At 45.5% G+C, this 21,468-nt stretch overlaps 1 protein-coding gene across 3 annotated transcripts in view; it reads right to left on the bottom strand.

Moving 5' to 3' along the window:
- Nucleotides 1-21,468, bottom strand: part of SENP6 (SUMO specific peptidase 6) — a 106,216-nt gene that overhangs the window by 9,332 nt on the left and 75,416 nt on the right. For all 3 annotated transcript variants that reach the window (XM_061623153.1, XM_061623155.1, XM_061623154.1), the window contains 3 exons: nt 9,035-9,123; nt 7,108-7,176; nt 6,863-7,013 (listed from right to left, as the gene is read on the bottom strand). In XM_061623153.1, coding sequence (XP_061479137.1) covers nt 6,863-7,013; nt 7,108-7,176; nt 9,035-9,123 — 309 coding nt within the window. The remainder of the gene's footprint in view (nt 1-6,862; nt 7,014-7,107; nt 7,177-9,034; nt 9,124-21,468) is intronic.

The following is a 21,468-nucleotide window of genomic DNA, read 5'->3' as shown; positions in this document are numbered from 1 at the left end:
GGTGCAGAAAGCAAGTGGGGTGCGCGAGAAGCCAGAGAGCAGAAGCTGCTGTCGCCATGACCTTATATGGAGCCATAAAAAGGCAGTGGGCAGGAGTGGGCCAGAGATGGAACCAGAGCCGCAAACTCAAAAACAGGCAGCTGTGAGTTCCTATGCAGGCGGCAAAGGGCTGCGAAAGGGCAGTGGATAGGAGATGGGGCTGCCGCTGTGAGCCCAAAAGAGGCAGGATCTACTGCCATGAAAGGATGGCAGGTAGGAGGGAAAGGAGTCGCAGCCACAAGCTCCAACGCAGGTGGGAGCTGCCGCTGGGAAAGGGCAGCAGAGCAGAGATGGAGTCGCAGCCACAAGCCCCAAGGGAGGCAGGAGCCACAATGACAGACAGCAGGGAGATGGGGCCGCAGCTGTGAGCCCCAAAGGAGGCGGAAGCCGGAGCAGCGAAAGGTCGGTGGGTGGGAGATAGAGCCATAGCCACAAGTTCCAAGGCAGGTAGTAGACACTGCCGCTAAAGGGAGGCTGACAGAGACAAGGCCAGTGACAGTTGGAGCCGCAGGAACGAGCTCCAAGAAATGGAGAGGGAAATCGCAGCCGCAACTGCGAGCTCCAGAGGGGAAGGCTGGGTGAGCTGAACAGGCGGGAACTGGAAGGAAAGGCCAGGTAGGGAATACACATTGGCCCTACAAGAGACCAAACTAGGCAGAACCACCCCACAAACTATAATTTTTGTTTTTACATGTAAAAAGTACAAACACAATAGAAAGACAAATACTAAAGAGAAGAACTAACAAAAACAACAAGGAACAAACTCACAGATAGAGCTAAGGCTAAAGATTCTGCTCGTGTACCGTCCCCCCCGCTGCACGACGGACTCCCTGGCCGAGGTGCTGGGGGTGGTCTCGGATGTGCGAGTGCAGTCCCCAAACCTTTTGGTACTGGGGGACTTCAATCTGCATTCCGAGACCACCCTCGTTGGAGCACCTTGGGACTTTATGGAAACCGTGGCTTCCTGGGAACTGCACCATATTCCAATGGGGCCCACCCATGTAGCCGGTCATGCACTCGACCTAGTATTTGTCTCGGGAGAGGAGGGGAGTGATCTGAAAATTGGGGATACGTCCATCAACCCCTTGTCATGGTCAGATCATTATCTGGTGAAGATGGATATTTCGACGCCACAAACCCTCTGTGGGGGTGGAGGACCCATTAAGATGGTCCGCCCCAGGCGTCTGATGGATCCAAATGGATTCCTGAATGCGCTTGGGGACTCATTGGAGCAGGCACACAACCACTCGGCTGAAGCCCTGGTGGAGGGGTGGAATACCGCGATCACCGGGGCATTAGACCGGGTGGCTCCGAAACGCCCTCTCCCCCTGAACAGAGCTCAGACGGCACCGTGGTTTACCCCATGGCTGCGAACTCTGAGGCGGGAGGTGAGACGGCTAGAGCGCCGGTGGCGGAAGTCTCACTCTGATGTCGATCGAACACAGGTTAGAGTGGCTGCGACAACCTACCATGTGGCAATAAAGGCAGCAAAAAAAGATTTTTATGCTGCCTCTATTGCATCCGCAGAGTGCTGTCCCAGGAGACTGTTCCAAGTGGTCCGGAGCCTGGTCAGTCCAGTTGCTCCGGAACTGATGGAACATAATAAGGTCTCCTGTGACGAATTTGTAAAACACTTTGCGGAGAAAATCGATCGTATTAAGAGTGCTATTCCGTACGCTGTGGATACAGTGAGTGAACCAGAGGTGACCAGTAGTGCTCCGGTGATGTGGGACAGGTTCCAACTTCTCCCTTCTGATGAAGTGGACAAGGTGCTTTCAACTCTAAAACCAACCACCTGTTTACTCAACCCTTGCCCATCGTGGCTTCTTATGAGCTGTAAAGATAGACTGGGTGAGAGGATCAGGATGGTGGTTAACACATCGCTCAAAGAGGGAATAATGCCATCAGCGCTTAAGGAGGCAATAATAAAACCTATTTTAAAGAAACCCTCCTTGAATCCTCATGATCTCAACAACTTCCGCCCAGTCTCAAACCTGCCATTCTTAGGCAAGACGATTGAGCGGGTGGTGGCGAAACAGTTGCAAGCACACTTGAAGGAAGCGGATTATCTAGATCCATTTCAATCGGGTTTCAGGCCTGGACATGGGACTGAAACAGCCTTGGTCGCCTTGGTAGATGATATGAGGAGGGCATGGGATAGGAACGAAGGTACCTTCCTTGTCCTCCTTGATCTCTCAGCGGCTTTTGATACCGTTGACCACGGTATCCTTTTGGACCACCTGAAGAGGCTGGGCATAGGAGGCACTGTATTACAGTGGTTCCATTCCTTCCTCTCTGGTAGGTACCAAAGAGTAGCACTGGAGGAGGAGGTTAGATCCATGGCCTCTCACTTGTGGGGTGCCACAGGGTTCTATCCTCTCCCCGATGCTATTCAACATCTATGTAAAGCTGCTGGGAGCAATCATCAGGAGATTTGGGCTGCAGTGTCATCAATATGCAGATGACACGCAGCTCTATCTCTCATTTAAATCTTCACCGAGGTTGGCTGTAGAAACCATGTCCAAGTGCCTGGACTTGGTGAGTGACTGGATGGGAAGGAACAAGCTGAAGCTGAATCCTGACAAAACCGAGGTACTGTTTGTGGGAGACAAGGGAAGGCTGGGGGATGTGGACCTGATGTTCAATGGGGTACGATTGCCCCTAAAGGACCAGGTCCGCAGCCTGGGGGTCATTCTTGACTCCCAGCTGTCCATGGAGGCTCAAGTCTCGGCTGTGAGCAGGGCAGCGCTGTATCAACTGCATCTGATATGGTGGCTGCGCCCCTACCTTCCCAACCATTGCTCCCACCGGTGGTACATGCCCTGGTCACCTCTTGCCTAGACTACTGTAATGCGATCTACGTGGGGTTACCCTTGAAAACGGTCCGGAAATTGCAACTGGTACAGAATGCGGCGGCTCGTATGATCAAGGGTAGCCGCCGACAAGATCATATTACTCCAGTTATGAAGGAGTTACATTGGTTACCAGTTGTTTACCGGGCCCAATTCAAGGTGTTGGTTTTGACCTTTAAAACTCTATACGGTTTGGGCCCAGTTTATCTGAAGGAGCGCCTCCAGCACCGTCAGGGATGCCGCTCAACAAGATCAGCCACTCAAGACCTTCTCTTGATCCCTGGTGAGGACCAGAGAGAGGGCTTTCTCAATATTGGCCCCCACCCTATGGAACTCCCTCCCAAATGATCTCCGACATGCCCCCTCTATGATGAGCTTCCGCCAGACTTTAAAAGCCTGGCTCTTCAGGCAGGCTTTTGGGATGGGTTGATACTTTTACTGTATGTTTTAATATTTTAATGCTTATGGTATGCTTAATGTCTAATGTATTATTCTGTTTTGTACATCGCCCAGAGTGGCTGGGTAACCAGCCAGATGGGCGACTAATAAATCCAAGAATAAATAAATAAAAATAAATCCAACTTAGGACAACCTAGGCAGAAATGGAATGGGGTCAAGCCGGAAGGAGCAGCCGAAGTCTTGACTCCTGTATTCCTGCCTTTGGACACTAGGCGGCGCTATTACCCACCTGATGGCATGCTACCTACAGGGAATTTAATCCGCTTGCATCTGTATCATTGCTCAAAGCAAAGTGGGGAATTATAAATCTATTTTACATTAAAATGTTTGTCTGTATTCATATCACCTACAGAACAAATAACCAAATATTATTAACGGAAGCATTAATTCCATGATTCTGCCATCATCATTATTGCATGGGGTGGAAATTACACTCTTGGGCTCGCTCTTGCTCATTTACTTGGACCTGTGACAGATGCTGCTGCCAGCTGCCAAATAAATCCTGATGAAGTAGCCACTGAGAACCTGACAAAGATAGGCAGAAGTTGCCTTCTCAAGTCCAAAGTAATCATAACTTTGAAAAATGATCAAATGGCCTTTCACAAATGCTTTTACCACATTTAGATCAGTTCTCAAAGTTACTGTTAACTGCCTTAAATTACTCTAAGATAAAAGCCATGTTCACATGGAGGTGGAAAAATGGGGACAGGGCTGGAATGTGCAGGCAAGCTTCATCTGCGATGTTCCTCTGCACATAGGCTTCTCATCAGAAGTCTGAGAAGGGTTATGAAGTATGTTTGGTTGAACATACTAAAGAACTTTCACTGTGAACATGGACCCTTGTGTGTGCACCCCATACTTGTTTGTACATCTTGTGTGTTTAGGCAAATGCTCATGCACAGCTAAAATGGGATATTAATATAGTAAATACACATATGGATTTTAAGTCCATGATGGCATCCATTTGGTACAGTCTGTGTGTATTCAACTGGAGAGAAGCAAGTATTGGTCTTAGAAGGCACTTCTGAGGACATTAAGACAGGGAAACGGTAGAAAATGATATGAGTTGAGTGTAATGTGGGGGAAGCATATTAACTTGTTGGACTAGACATTTAAAGTGCAGTGCTTCAAGAGAAGCCCATTAAGGTGGGATATCTTTATATTATCTCATCAAGTAGCCATCCAGTGGAGCTTTTCCGTATTGTCAGAAGTCCTGTTGACATCAACTTGAGGAAATGGAGTTTTAGACCCTTCAGAGGCCCACTGTGAATTGTTTGCAAGGCCCTTTGAAGGTAAAGTTGCTTGCCTCTGTGGCAGTCTTGATGCCCCATCCACATCTACTGTAGTCCCCAATGAAGAGTCCAGTGCAACTTCTTGGGAAAGGTTTCAGTTGATGCGCCTAATGACGTAGACAAGGCGCTTGTGATGATGCAGTCAGCAGTATGTCCTCTCGACCCTTGCCTTTCTTGGCTTATTAAAGCTTGCCGATGGGGTTTGACCGAGTGGATCCAGGGTGTGGTCAATGCATCATTGCAGGAGGGAGTGGTTCCAGCCTCCCTGAAAGGGGGTGATATGACCGCTCCTGAAAAAGCCCACCCTGGACCCATTGGTCTGCAACAATTACCAACCGGTCGCAAATACCCCCTTCTTATAAAAGGTGATTGAGAGGCTTGTGGTGCAGCAACTGCAAGTACTCTTGGATGAAACAGATTATCTTGACCCATTCTGGTCTGGGTTCAGGCCTGGTTATGGGACCGAATCGGCCTTGGTCACCCTGATGGATGACCTTTATTGGGAGAAAGATGGGGGAGTGCCACCCTGTTACTCTTACTTGATCTCTCAGCAGCTTTTGATACCATTGTCCATGGTATCCTTCTGGGCCGACTTGGTGAGATGGGTATTGGAGGAACTGTTTTACAGTGGTTCCGATCCTATATCCAAGGTCATTTTCAGAGAATAGAATTGGGTGATTGTCTTTCAGCCCCCTGGCAGTTGTGCTGTGGGGTGCCCCAGGGTATCATCTTGTCCCCCATGCTGTTTGACATCTGTATGAAGCCCTTGGGAGCGGTCATCAGGAGATTTGGGGCAAGGTGTCAGCAGTACGCTGACGCTACCCAGCTCTATTTCTCTGTAACATCTAAATTGGGAGAGGCCGTGCAAGCCCTGGACCATTACCTGGACTCAGTGGTGGGCTGGATGAGGGCCAATGAACTGAGTCTGAATCCTAGCAAGATGGAGGCACTGTGGGTTGGTGGCTCTCAAGTTCAGATAATTGGTCAGTTGCCTGCTTTGGATGGGGTCACAGTGCCTCTGAAAGAGCAGGTCCGTAGTCTGGGGGTGCTCCTAGATCCATCTTTGTTGCTAGAGGCCCAGGTGACCTCAGTGTCTAGGGAGTGCCTTTTACCAGCTTCAGCTGGTCAGCTGCAGCCGTTTCTAGACCAGGATAGCCTGACCATTGTTGTCCATGCAGTGGTAACATCCAGGCTGGATTATAGTAATGCACTCTACGTGGGGCTGCCCTTGAAGTTGGTCTGGAAGTTGCAGCTGCTGCAAAATGTGGTGGCAAGACTGCTCACTGGGGCAGGGTATCGCCAACATGTCACCCCGCTGCTGAAAGAATTGCTCTGGCTGCCCATTTGCTACCAGGCCAAGTTCTAGTTTTGGTGTGCAAAGCCCTATACAGCTTGAGACCAGGATACCTGAAAGACTGTCTTATCCCTTATATACCCAGTCGATCACTGCACTCTGCAGGTGAGGGCCTCCTGCAGATACCATCTTATCTGGAGGTCCGTTCTGCACAACATAGGAAACAGACCTTTAGTGTGGCAGCACCTACCCTGTGGAATTCCCTCCCCTTAAATATTAGACAGGCACCATCTCTGTTTTCAGTGCCTATTGAAGACCTTCCTCTTTCAACAAGCGTTTTAAGTTGAGACCTTATCCCAGTGTGTGTCTGTGTTGGAATTGTTTTTTAATACGTTTTTAAACCTTTTTTTAAAAAAATATGTTTTTACCTTTCTCATTTTTAAGATTTCTTCAAAGCTTTTTAAAAAAATGTTTTTAAAGATGTTTTGTTTTAATGTATTTTAAAGTCTGTTTTTATGATGTTTTGAAGAGTTTTTGGTGCCTTTGTTTGCCGCCTTGGGCTCCTGCTGGGAGGAAGGGCGGGATATAAATCAAATAATAAATAAATAATATTAGTGGTATATTCCATTCGTTATCTGAGCAAGACTGGACACCATTAGAATGGAAGATATAGAACCTCTACATGAGAACCTATATCCAAACATAAATATTTACTACTTTGAACATCCATTCTCATTTTTTTACTACAATAATAAAAGTTGATAAGACTCATGGTTGTTTCTCAAGTGATTAGTTTTGCATAAAATGCTGTATTCCACAAACAGAGCAAAAAAGAGAAAGGCTGTAGCAATGTGCATGGCTGCCAAATCCAACCTGATATTCTGAAGCACACTGAAATGCTTAACTAAAGATGCCAGTAATCTCACCTCAAAAAAGCTCTCTACATACTGTAGCACATAAACTCCACAGTCGCTGAAGTTATTCTGTTGTGGCACTTTAGGGTTTGAGCCTTTCATGACATCTTTGGAGAAACTTCTTTTAGTACCCTTCCTGACTTCCCACTCCACCTCCAAGTATCTGCAATAGAAAAGAATGAGGATCAGAACAATGTTTTTATGGAGTGCTGCAAATCTAAGCAAAAAAGGTTCTACATTAGAAGTAAGCTACTCACTCCCGTAGTGTTCTAACAACATTTGATCGGGAAGGGCCCCTCAATGAATCCATTAGCAGAATGCAAGGCCTACAAGAAAACACAGTATTATTATTTTTTTGCTCCCATTAGTATTACATATGCCACATTGATCAAACTGGAATTATTTAAAGAGGTATCACATAGTTTTCAGATATGATGTGCAAAAAAAGAGGCTTCTTCCATATCTGTACACTGCGGAAGAATATTTATTTTTCCTTCCTAAACAATCTCTTAAGAACTGTGCACTTCAGGGGGCAGATACAGAAGTGTTGTTTTACTCTACCTAAAATTATGTTCTTGTCTGAAACACAAAAGCTACATTAGATCTTGCTTTCATCTCATTATGAATGCCACACAAATGCAAAGCAAACTACAGTTAGATATAACACATGGCTAAATACAAATAATTTGAACAGCTATTTACACATATTACTTTACTATAAATAAGCCTAGATTAGGAAAGGGGAACCTGTTATCTTCTAGATGTTGCTACAAGTACACTCATCCCAGACCACTGGCTGTGGCTGATGGGAGATGGAGTCCAACAACATCTGAAGGGCCACAGATTCCCCATCTCCTGGTCTAGACAGATCTATAACTAGAAGATCAGGTAAATGTTTCATTTCTCCTCCAATCTGCATCTCTCAAAGCAAGTTTTATTACTATCTCAGTGGTTTTAGATTTGCATACATATGCTTCAATTTTTATCACTTATAACTCTTACTACTATAATTATAAAAGTTTATATTCAACACTTTATATTCTTATAAGGCAGATAGCAGTTGAGGTTATGAAAAAGTGGCTTGCTTAAAGTCACATATATGACAGGGTTCATGACAGAGGGGAAATTACAAATCAGGGACTTAATTCACAGCTCAGCCTCACAGCCACTATGCTATAGAGCATACCAATTTCTTAAAGTTCAAAGTCAGTTAAAACTATACAATAAATATAATCTAGGTGTATGTGGCAGGATAGTTATCCAAAAGTGATTCCAAGTGACAGACACTGCAGTAGTATTGTAATTCTAGTTCCCAAAGTACTCCACTGGCAGGACTTTCATAAATACAACAGTATATAATTCTATTCTATTCTATTTAGCCATATAAATAGTTACTCTATTTTTTGTTCATTTAACTTTTAAGAGCTACATATTTCATCTATAAGTCAGGGGCCAACTTGCACATAAGGAGAGGAACAGTGAAATTCAAGCAACAAAAAATTATCAAGAGAATTATCTTCCTATTGCAAAAGTGAACTTAAGGAACCGGTTAGCAACATAAGAAGCATCAGGCAAAATGTGGGGATATTAAAGTAATTGTGTCCTTTTTTTCCAAAGCAAAGCTGATGTTTGAAGTAGTAAATCCAGGGATCATTAAGCTTTAGATTTGAGCGGAATAGCAAAATACTTGATCCACCATCTGCTTAGGACAATCCATGCCAAGCTGTAGCAATCCATGCCAAGCTGTAGCCCAAAGTCACAGTAGCTCTGAATGTGATACTTTGAAAGTTAACAAAAATCAACAAGTTTCTCTCTAGTGGAGTGGATAAGCCATTAAAAACATTTCACTAATGATACACATATCTTACTATGCTGTATGTTTGATATAACATACATCAACTCTTTTTTGTAAACACAGGATTGATAAATGAAGAAAAAAGGATGAATAAACTAAATTCTGAAAAAATAAAAAGCAAAGCTTTAAAAAAGTTTATTCACAATATTCAAATCTGACCTTCTAAAGTCCTGCCTGACCAGAGCTGGAATTTGTTTTTCCATTTGAGCTCTAAATTTGGAAATGACAGAATACGGGAATGAAAAGAAGAGTGAGTGAAAAGAACACCAATTCAAAGCTGTATCTGTAAGATTAATGGGAAACCATAAACATTTCACTTTAAAACTTACTGTTTATATATAGTTGGCTTCAGATGCCATTGTCCTAATTCTGAATTACAATTATCATCTGCAAGGCCATCATCATCACTGCTGTTGTCCTAAAAAAGAAAGTGCACGTTTATAAGACCCTCTTTCCAAGGAAATCAGGAGAAACTAGATTTTCCCTATGAGTACGGCCATCACAGCGGGTGTTAGCTCCACCTATCGTGCGAAGGCAAGAATGTCTTTGAAGTCAAGACTAGGGGCGTCAGGCCCCTCCCACTCTCCAGTTCATTCTTGCCTTCGTACGAACAAGATTGGAAAACTTATCATTGAGATCCTATAGCGTAGCATTTAGCTAAGTTGTTTTTGTATTTGTTTATTTGTTTTGACTGGGTGCGAACCCAGCGTCGCTTGTGTCTTCCCAGTCCTTCTTTCCCTACTTTCACTTACCACTGTTGCTTGTTAGAGGTTTTTTCCCTCAAAGACCGCGGCTGCGGTTCTCCCTGATTTGCCTTTAACATTTTATTTTCGTTCTCTCTCCTGCTTGTCTGGCGACCCCCACAGAGACCGCGGCTGCGGTGTTCTGTGTTTTTTGACCGTTTTGAGCTTCGGGAGATCGCAGCCTTTTCTCTCCCGTAGCGGTTCTGCTTTTACTCAAGTCGCGCTCTGTGGAGCCCTTGAAGAGACCGCGGCTGCCGTTTTCTCCGAGGCGGGAGCCTGCGGCTGCGGCTCCCTCCAACCTTTTTTAATCTACCAGGGTTCTGCCTCCCTGGAGCCTGGCGATCCGGCTTTCTCTCCACTCCTTTATTTCGCCGCGGAGAGCCCTGTTCCCGCCGGCGACAGCGGCTTGCCTCCTGCTGCCTCATCCCTCACAGGCTTTTCTCGGCACGTTAGTTTCGCCGCGGCTAGCCCTGCTCCCGGCGCCGGCAGCGGCTTGCCTCCTGCTGCCTTATCCCTCACAGGCTTCTATCTGCACTTTCTTTGTGGGGGTTTTTTGGAGCCACTAGTGCGGTTATCGGCCCCGCGGCTCCCCCTGCTAGTCTGTGCTGGGCAGCCCTTCCCCCCACTTCGTCCCCAGACGGCCGCCATTGCTCCTTCTCTCTCCGCCTTTTTTGATCGTTTTTTTCCGAGCGCCATTTTTTGAATTCAAAATTCCCGCCTTTTCTGTTCCCCTTTATTAACCATCGGATACCTTCCCTGCAGGCTATCTATCCGTATGTGTGTTGTATACGTGCTGCAAACAGACTTACACAGGGCTCACTTGCACACAAATTTACTGTGGTGCTGCAAACAGACTTACACAGGGCTGATTTGCACACAAATTTACTGTGGCTGTAATCCTAGTGGCTGGATTATATTATCAAGGCTGGAGCTCCAATCCTAGTGGCTGGATTGTATTATCAAGGCTGAAGCTTTAATCCTAGTGGCTGGATTGTATTATCAAGGCTGGAGCTTTAATCCTAGTGGCTGAATGGTATTATCAAGGCTGGAGCTTTAATCCTAGTGGCTGACTTGTACTAAATCTGATTTATATTGGTATATCCTGCCCCCTCTGGGGCCGTGTACCACGCCTGAAACCCAGCCTACAGCACTAATCTGAGTGTGCTAAGTCTAAATACAGCCTATAACATATTAACGCTAATACCTTAGTGCATCCTGCCCCCTCTGTGGCAGTGCACTCCGCCATCTGCCAGTGTATTCTACCCCCTCCGTGGTCGTACGCTAAGCCAGTTCGGGTCTTTACATCCTGCCCCCTCCGTGGCAGTGTACTGTACCCAAGTTAATATAAGATGGCAGAACAGCCAGGCATGCCGCAATCAACCCATATGGTGCCAGATCAGCCAGGCATGCCACAAACAGCCAAGCCACAACATTCTAACACGACTAAGACCAGACACACCAAAGCCCTGGCTAAGACAAAACATCTTTCCAGCCATAGCAAACCAAAGCGCCCACGTTACGTCTCTGTGCCAACCACCACCACAGCACCTCAGGCACACATAAGCGATATTCTGCATTCACCTGCTGCTTCCTCTGACGAGGAAGAATTTGTTGGCTTTCCCGCTCAGTATTCGACTAACGAACCTTCCTCCGATTTACCGCCCCAAACATCTGTTCCAATAGCTCCTCAGGCACATACATCTGCCACTTCCGGGCTGCAGCTGTCTCCTGATTTCCTCTCCCAACTTCAAGCCATGCTGGCATTTTTTACCCAAATGCAGTCACTACCACAAGTTCCTGCCATACCTCAACTCAACATGGAACATCGTGCGTGTCATGAAACTCACCCTTCCTGTTCACCTAACCCCTTTGATGTAGCCAGAGGCAGATGTATTGACGAAGCCTCGTATGCGGAGGAGTCAACCTTCAATGACCACGTTGAAGGAGATGACTGGAGCAACTATTCAGATCATGAGGAGGATACATCATATCGCTTGTTTAATGCCTCAGACTATCAGCCCCTGGCACGCAGGGTAGTTAATACTCTTGGTCTCCAGACAGCGCCTTCAACTTCGTCCGCCCCAGCTATCAAAGGGGCCAAGGTCCTCAAATCCCCTGCACCTACTGAACACTACATCCCGGTGCCAGACCCAATTGCCAAATTAGCCTCTGAAGAATGGGCCCATCCACTCAAAGCTCGACGCTTCAAGAACCTGGCTGACAGACTTTACGCCCTAGCCCCAGACTTTGCCACCAAGTTAGATGTCCCTGGCATAGATGAACCAATCGCTCGCCTCGTTTCACGATCTCTTTTGCCCAGGGAAGGGGAATCCCACCTGAAAGACACTACTGAGAGACGAATAGACTTCGCCCTCCGCAAGAATCACGAGGCCACTGCCCTAGCCATGCGTGCCTCCGCTTCAGCCTCCATCTTCTCCAGAGCATCTATGATGTGGCTGGATGACCTTCTAGAGGACGCTAACCCTGATCCTGTCGCCCTCAGAAGAGCACTATTGAAATTGCATAAGACAGCAGCTTTTGTGGCCGATGCCACTTTGGATGCCACTCAATTAGGGGCACGAGCCATGACGGCTCAAATAGTCGCTCGTCGCACCCTCTGGCTTCGCCACTGGCAAGCTGATTCAGCGGCCAGATTGAAACTGTCCAGGGCTCCTTACTCCGGATCTCTACTCTTCGGCGAGGAAGCTCTAAAGTCAGTGCTGGTTGATCCAAAAGACGCCCACAAACCGGTTCTGGCCACAGTCAAGAACAGCGACCACAGGCCCTTCAGGCGATTTCCTCCCTTCCGTTCTAACCAGCCCTTTCGAGGAACGCGGCCAGGAGGACGAGGCCGCGATTTCAGATCCTATGATCCCAACGCATTCAGGGGCTCCTGGAACCGACGCTTCCAGGGCAGAGGTCAGTACCAAGGGCGCAGGGGCAACTCATCGTCCTCATATAAGGGAGGCCCTCGCCTACGCAAGTAGTCTTAACGCCCTCCCCATAGGTGGCAGATTACTTAATTTTGGAGATCGATGGCTGCGCCTTACTACGGTCTCCTGGATCAGGGACCTTTTCAGTTATGGCTATGCCATAGAGTTCTGGGCAACCCCATCAGACAGATTCCATCCGTCCCCTTGCCCAAGGGCACCAGCCAGGCACAACATCTTGCAGACAGCTATCCACCACCTCTTGGACATAGCGGCGATAGAGCCAGTTCCCACAACTGAGAGGTCGGAAGGGGTGTACTCCCTCCTATTTGCTGTCCCAAAACAAGATTTATCATGGAGGGCGGTATTGGACCTCAAGTTTGTCAACCGTTTTGTAACATATCGCAGGTTCAAAATGGAATCACTCCATTCCATTACGGAGAGTCTGCATGAAGGAGACTTCCTGGCTTCTATCGACCTTAAGGAAGCGTATCTCCATGTGCCCATTTGTATAGCTCACAGGAAGTTTCTTCGGTTTGCTTTTGGCCACCAGCACTTTCAATATAGAGCGATGCCATTCAGCCTCTCCTCCGCTCCAAGAGTGTTTACCAAGGTGCTACTCATCCTAGTGGCTTACCTCCGGACCCAAGGGGTTCATATCTACATGTAGGGGCAATGTTGGACACCCTGCAGGCAATGGTCTTCTTGGCTCCAGATCGCATCACTGCCATCACAAACATCGCAAGGTCCCTGATGCAACAAACATCCGCAGATGTCATGCTTCTTGCCAGAACGCTCGGGATGTTCATTTCTACCATCCACATTGTGCCATGGGCTCGAGCACACACTCGACACCTTCAATGGACTCTGTTACCGTTTCAACAGGACATTGCCAGCACCAACCATCGCAAAGTTCGTTTGAGCCCCGCACTGCGCCTCTCCTTCCGCTGGTGGACCAAGGTTCAACACCTCTCCAAGGGCACGTCGTTCAGAGAACCCCGCAGAACCGTTGTAACCACAGATGCCAGCCTCGTCGGTTGGGGAGCCCACTGCAACTCCCAGTACGTTCAGGGAGTTTGGTCCACCGCGGAGCAAACTCAAAGCATCAACTGGCTGGAGCTAAAGGCTGTCCACTTAGCTCTACGTCATTTTCAGTCTCTGTTCCCTTTGGACCATGTGCTCATTCGAACAGACAACACGTGTGTAAAATCACATTTGAACAGACAAGGGGGCACCAGGTCTCGTCCCCTGCACGACTTAGCCTCCCTCATTTTTGTCTGGGCAGAACAACATCTACAATCCCTGAAAGCAGAACATCTCAGAGGGATTTGGAATGTGACAGCAGACTGGCTCAGCAGACAACAGGTCTTTCCGGGAGAATGGAAACTTCATCCAGCCATTTTCCATCGTCTCCAATGTCGGTTCGGCGCCCTCTCAGTCGACCTGTTTGCTTCCAGTCGCAATTGCCAGCTTCCCAGGTACTTTGCCCAATACCTGGACTCAACAGCAGAAGCAGTGGATGCTCTGACAACACCGTGGCCAGACGGTCTATTGTACGCCTTTCCTCCCATACCATTGTTAGCCAAAACCTTGAGGAAGGCGCGAACCGAGAGGGCACAGCTGGTTCTGATAGCACCATTTTGGCCACGCCGACCGTGATTTTCAGATCTTCTGGCAATGTCAATGATGGATCCTTGGACACTTCCAGTCAGGCCAGACCTTCTATCCCAGGATCCAGTACTGCATCAGGACCCTACTTGGCTCAATCTAACAGCGTGGCGTTTGAACGGGGACATTTGAGGTCAGCTGGACTGTCTGACGCAGTGATTGATATTATTTTGGCCTCGAGAAGACCATCTACCACTCGTATTTATCAACATACCTGGGTGGCTTTCTCCAAGTGGTGTCAGTCCCACCACCATGATCCATCCCAAGCCACTGTGCATCAGGTGCTGCAATTTCTTCATAGCGGCTTTATGATGGGACTTCAACCCAACACTCTACGTCGACATGCGTCCACTCTGTCGTCCATTCTCTCAGTGTCCTTTCCTGGAGATCATATTTCCTCACATCCGTTCATCAAACGCTTTTTGAGGGGAGTCGCCCTACGCTCTCCGCCTGTTGTCCATCGGTTCCCTTCATGGAGTTTGCCGAAGGTTCTGCAGGCTTTGCAACGCCCTCCATTTGAACCCATCAGGTCTGTGCACCTACGTATGCTGTCCTTCAAGGTCTTGTTTCTGATCGCAATCACATCTGCCAGACGTGTTTCGGAGTTGGGCGCATTGTCTTCTGCTCGACACCTCTGCGTCTTCCATAAGGACTCTGTTGTGCTGAAGACTGATCCTTCCTTCCGTCCCAAGGTTGATTCAGTTTTTCATTGCAACCAGGACATTGTTTTACCTTCCTTTTGCCCGAATCCTACCCATCCGCTCGAGAAGGCTTGGCATTCGTTGGATGTTCGGAGGGCTCTCAAGACATACCTGTCTAGGACCCAAGAGATTCGAAGAACGGAGTCTCTGTTTGTATCCTTTCATCCAAGGACTATGGGGCATAAAGTAGCTAATTTTACCTTATCTCGTTGGTTAAGGGCATGCATTACTTTAGCATATGAGTCCCTGAAGCTGTCAGTTCCAGCTAGTATAACGGCTCATTCTACCAGGTCAGCTGCTACTTCGGCTGCTTTTGCCACTAATGCTCCTGTTGCCGATATTTGTAGGGCTGCAGTCTGGTCTACCCCACACTCGTTTATAAGGCATTATAAAATTGATCGTTATGCCTCTGCTGACGCTTCTTTCGGCAGACAAGTGTTGCAACAGGTTCTTAATAAGGATTAACACGTGGGTGGTCCCTCCCTGTATGGGCTGCTGTGGTACATCCCGCTGTGATGGCCGGACTCATAGGGAAAATGGACCATTGGTCTCCCCTGAAGGGTGATTTTCCTATGAGGACGGACATCACGACCCTCCCAGTTGGATGACTATATATTTTCTAATGTGTTATATATTACTGTTACGCTATTATATTTAAATTTAAGAGTGAAGTCAAGACTTCTAGTTCTGTTATACCCCTATGTTGCAGTCATGTTACTATGCATGGTACTATTGTGTTATTTTCCTGCTGCCAGGCCGGTTGGCCTTGTTCTTGTATCTTTAGATATTTCTCCTTAGACTCGCTGCGAATGAACTGGAGAGTGGGAGGGGCCTGATGCCCCTAGTCTTGACTTCAAAGACATTCTTGCCTTCGCACGATAGGTGGAGCTAACACCCGCTGTGATGTCCGTACTCATAGGAAAATCACCCTTCAGGTGAGACCAATGGTCCATTTACATATACAGCAAAGTTGCACGATCTCTGTTGATTCTAGGACTGAGAGAAAATGATAGCAACATGGTTAACATTGCTAGCAAGTTATAAAATTGGACTACCTTTGAAATTTGTTTAGTATTCTATCATTTTACTTTCTATGGAGTAATGAATCTCTCTTAACGCTTAATATATCAGCATATACAAAAACATATTTTAACTCCAAGTAATTAGGTGGGTTTTCTTCTCTAATGTCATACAATTGCCATTTTAAAAGTCAAGGCAATAGAAAATGTCAGGCATTTGCCCTGGTTAAAATGCTATTCCCCCAGGAAAAATATGGAGTAGACTATGGGCTCATATGAGTTTGTACAGTTCCTCCTCCACTCATGTTCCTTATGTCACAGGGAGAAATCAATTATCTGTGTTTATTTGAATGCACATCTCTCTGTATACATGGGGATCCTGCAAAATCAGGAAGGATCTCAAATTCAAAACAAAATGCAGGGCCATTCATTCTTCTATCAGAAAAGGAATGTGCAATTCTGGTCTGTTACCAACCTCTTCCTGGGCATAAGGTTTGAGGGAAAACAGCATCTTGTCTCTGGATCATCGAAGTGTCAATAGTATTTTTACCCTTTTGAGGCACAGTTAACTCGGCTTTGTAATTTAAGCACTCACCTGGTAGCCACTAGTGAAAAAGTACTGCATGCAAGCTGGCTTCATTCCTCCTCATCCCTACTCTGCATTCTGCATACAAATGCAGTGGACTGCTGGAAGAAGGATGGACCTCCTTGTCCCTCCTTGCCAGCCCTTTTGTGGACTTATTTATAAAGCAGACTTATTTTTATAAAAGCTGTATTATTATTATGAGATAAGCATACAACATTTCTACATACTTAAATCTCAACCTGTCTAGTACCATTTCAGCTTTAACTAACTCCATAAATATGCATGGTATCTTCAATCCAGTTTTAAAGTTGACTGTGTTCCACTCTCAAAAGTCAAACATACCTTCTTGTCAAACATATAATACTACCAAAACACAGCACCAAATTCACGATTGCTCACACTTTTCCAGTCAGCCCAATTGTATCACACTAGCATTGTCCAGCAGTCCACTCATAAAAAGTGCTAAAAAGCTTCCCTACTGTTAGAGAATTCAAGGAATGCAGAAGAAGAGTGCATAAGAAATCTCTGATAAATATATGTACTAGGAGACAAAAGTTTCTAAATGTTGATATGAATGCATTTGAAAAACACTTATTGACTTAATTATGTTTTCAAACAACCTGGTGAATATAGCCTTCAAGGACAAGATGTTTATATAATCTATCTCGCTTATGTTAAGGTCTCAACCAACAAAACACATGGTTCAAAAGTCTTAAGAAAATGCCCTCCTATCCCTGGAATTCTAAACAATGTCAATTTGTTTGCTATATATACAGCAGCAGACCTAACATCCTTTAATGCTCCTGATCTAGAGACCTACTTGACACTGGGAGAATGAGAGGAAGCAAAACACAAGTCAAAATTAAAACTAACTCATTAACCCCTGAAGCCCAAACAATAAACACTCTTGCTACAAGAAAATCAAAGCAAACAGCTGCACCATCAGATACAGCAGTCTAGCTCAGTGGTTCCTAACCTGGAGGCCGGGACCCTCAGGGGGGCTGTGAAGTAATCCAGGGGGGCTGCAAACAGTAAAGAAATTTTTTAAAAAAAGTCTTCACTGCCTGGATGCTGCCTGCTCCCCATTGCTACTGCAGACAACATCTCCTCCTTGCTTCAAAAAAGAGGGAAGAACTTTTGCTGAAGTAGCAGAGCGTCTTTCAGGCATGCCGAGGACAGACATCTTCCTATAAAACATGTGGCAGCCACCGAAGGAGGCTGAGGGGGGAGCCACCAGGAAGAAGAGGGGATTACTATCACTGACTCCTGTCTCCGCGCACTCCTGTCTTCTCACTGCTGATGATGCCCTTGCTCAGAACGAGAGGTGAGGGCTTTTCGTGAAGCAAAAGAAGCAAAGCTGCAAGGAAAGGCTGCTTTCCCCCTTTCTTCCTGGCAGCCAGCCAGCCTGCCTGCCTTTCTTGGCCCCTGCTTCACTGCCATCTCCTTTTAAAAATTATTCTTATTTGCGAAGCTGTCCAGATCTCACCTTTGGCCCAGACGGAGACAAGGAGCAGTGAGGAAGCTCAGGACTTGCTTGTCCCCCATCTGAAGCTAAATGTGTGTGCCAGCATCCACCTTTTTCCCCATGTATCCTAGCCCTCCCCCCCCGATCTCTCTCTCTAAGACGCTGCAGCAATTGAGAGCTTCCCCCCTCCCATGTGTCCAAATGCATGCATTCCTGCAGATGCTTGCAGGAGGCACAGGTGTGTTTGTTCGTGTGCTGATCTGTCTTCTGCTCCACTCGTTCCCCAAATGCACGCTAACCAAGCCATCAGTTCTGATGATCATCCCCAGACCTAAAAGCACTGACCCCCCTCCTCAATCTATCCACCCTTTTGTCTTCACAATCTAGCATCCCCACCACTTTCGCATCACTTCTTTATTATTATTATTATTATTATTTTAAAAGCTCAGCAGGTTGGTTGAGGCTGGGGTCCACATACAGCAACTGAAATGTATTTATTTATTTGATTATTATTGCATTTATATCCCACCTTTCCTCCAAATTGCTCAAGATAATGCATATGGTTCCTCCCCCCTTTCCATTTTATCCTTACACCAACCCTGTGAGATAGGTCAGGCTGAGAGACTGTGTTTGGTCCAAGGTCACCCTGTAGGCTTCATGACTGGGTGGGGATTTGAACCTGGATCTTAGTCTAACACTGTCACCCACTGGTGTTGGAAACAGGACTGTACATCTTCAGGCTGGGGGGGGGGAGGGAGATACCAATTTGATTGGACCTTTGAATTAAGAAAATAAAGCAACACCTTCCTGTCTGCAGGGAGCTTTTTATGGAAAGGGATATTTGCAGCTGTGATTTTGCCACGCACCATTTTTTCAATTAACAGAGACTGAAATTACAATTACCATGAATTTTTTGAGCTTACAAAGGAGGTTCCATACTCATAAAGGTTGGTAAGCACTGGTCTAGCTTATTGCAAGAGGCTTTTGGAAATGTGGAAAACAGTAATCTGGTACAGCAGCAGAAAGACTTTTTTTTTTAATGCAAATTGGGAGAAAAGAAGTATGTAAACCTTTCTTGGACCATATCTTCCATACGTGCCACTTCAGCCATATAATGACACAAACTGCAACTAAATCAAGGAAGTGTACACAGCTGTTATCACTACTTCCTGTATTTTAATTACTCTTTGTTTAAAAAAATCAGGAAGCAATTCTCCTAAACAAGGAGAAACATTATCCAGAATGAGAAACCTATCAGCACATATAACTCCAGCACCATATAATGGCAAAGGAGAAAAATCAGAACACACACAATTCTACAATAATTTCTGTAGCCAGCAATGTGATGAAATGGGACATCCCCGAGGAAAGAACCTCAACATTCTGAACGGTAAACCAACACAAAAAGGATACATTGGTGGAGCATTCATTACCTTCTGGTTTTCCTGTAGGTAGAATCAGTGGGCTCTTTTCTATATAAGACTAAGGAGAGGATAGTCTTGCATACATTGTTTTATTTTATTTTTATTTATTTCGTATGATTTTTTAATGGTTTTATTATTAAATTGCTTATTATTTCTTGGATTTTATTGTTAGCCACCTTGAGCATTTTTTATGGAAAGGCAGGGTATAAATGCAAGAAACAAATCCAGGCACCAGCCAAGATATCAAGAACAAAGAGACATCAAGCTGTTGTTCCGTGACAAAAAGTGTTGAAACTACACCCTTGACATAAGCTATACATATATTGCTGTCTACCACATAGTTCTGAACTTTCACTTACCTGTAGGGTATGCTTAGATATTTTACTGTGAGTCTTTTGTTGGAGGGGAAAAACGGCCACATCTCATTTGTTATCTCTCAAACTGACCTGATTATCAAGGTAGGTGCAATCCAAGTATAACTTTCATGCTATGCAGAACATAAAGACTGCACTCCAGCTCTGGGCAGAGGAAATAGCTAACAGAAAACCTACACTGAAAGCTAGAAATAACCCAGACAAGGATTCTAAGGTATTTAAAAACATAAAAACTATGTTAAGAAATTTCTGTATAGATAGATAACCCCAAATCTAAGCCACCTTTCTATTCGGGATCTGAATGAAATACAACAGGAAATAAATATAGAATATGAGCAATGTGGCTGCAAAAACGGCAAATGTTATTTTAGGCTGCATTAACAGAAGTATAGTTTCCAAACTGCGTGAAGGATTAGTTCCTTTCTATTATGCACTGGTTAGGCCTCTGCATCCAATTCTGGACACTGCACTTTAAGAAGGACGAAGACAAACTGGAGAATTCAGAGAGCAGTGAGCAAAGCACTGAAAGGACACACCCTGATGTAGATCCAACTAAAACGCCACCTACTGTATTGCAACCTATAATGCTGGCCCAAACCTCTACCCATGCAACCTCCACCAGTCAAGGCTTTGATTGTACTGTTCAGATTTCTAAAGGAGAATCTAGAAAAAACAATCAAGAAGAGATAGGCAAACTTCTACTGGATTTGTAGCATTTTTCACAGAAAATGGAGACTACTCTGAGAGAGACTACCGCTAATCATAGTAATTCCGCATGTCTGAAGGGTATTACCCTATCTCCCACTCTTGAAAATAAAGGTAAAGCCCGTTCACCTGTAGGCAAAAGTGCTCCTTCCTCTACATCAAAACACATGGAAACCCATGGTCATAAAATTGAGGATGAAGACAAAACCCTTTTATTGCGAATCCTGGAGAGTATTGAAGACTTTGCCTAGGAACTAGTAGAATTCCGAATAGGCAAAGGAAGCTTATCAAAAGAGAAGGAAGTTATGCACATCCTTCAGGAAACTTTGGCCACTCCCTCCATCACAGCTGTCCAGCAAAGCTACATAGGCACAGTTGCCAAAGAACCTGTCCCATCACTTATTCAGCAGATACCAGAGGTTATAAAGGTCCAAAATAAACAAGAGAAGAAACCTGTGACTACATCCTGCAAATTCGACAGTCAGTCCACAGACACTTCTGCCTGTGAATAAAGTAACTGTTGGTGCCCCTTGGTCCATAAACATTCCACATTTGTACTTCCCCAGCAGACTTCCTAAAGTCTGCAGTAGTCTTGAGGAGACAATTATGAAGGTTGAGGCAGCCTTTCTAGAGTATGAAGATGAGACGGTCCTGCTTAATGAAATGGGGGAAATTACAAAGATATGCTGTTGCCCTCTGTACTGGAAAATGCCCATGTTCAATGCATCAGGAGAAGAGCAGACAGGATTTCTATCTGTACATTCGTTTGTAGACATGTGGAGAAATATATTACACAACTGCCATGATGATGCATCAAAATTCATTTGCCTTTTAGCAAAACCAAACTGTAACTATTTGGAACAAGAGGATTTCATCCCATTACTGCAGGTCTGTGTGATTTGCTAATAAGTGTCCTTTTATGAGTTTACAAAAATAATTTATGTTAAGCACATAAAAAAGCTGGGGCTGTATTGTTAGTAAAGCAAATGCCCCACTGTGTGCATCGTTCGAAAACAAAGAAAACATTGTTTTTGTTGCAGTTTTGTTTACTTTGTTCTTGTTGCATTGTATTTTTACTGTATATTTTTTACTGGTTATTTCTTATGTAATTTTTTTTGGTAATCGGTTTTAATATGTTGTTCACCACT

The sequence above is a fragment of the Rhineura floridana genome, chromosome 4, assembly GCF_030035675.1.
Source record: "Rhineura floridana isolate rRhiFlo1 chromosome 4, rRhiFlo1.hap2, whole genome shotgun sequence".
Classification (NCBI taxonomy): Eukaryota; Metazoa; Chordata; class Lepidosauria; order Squamata; family Rhineuridae; genus Rhineura; species Rhineura floridana.
The sequence above is the reverse complement of the archived record's forward strand: the minus strand, read 5'-3'. Positions and strand labels throughout refer to the sequence as shown.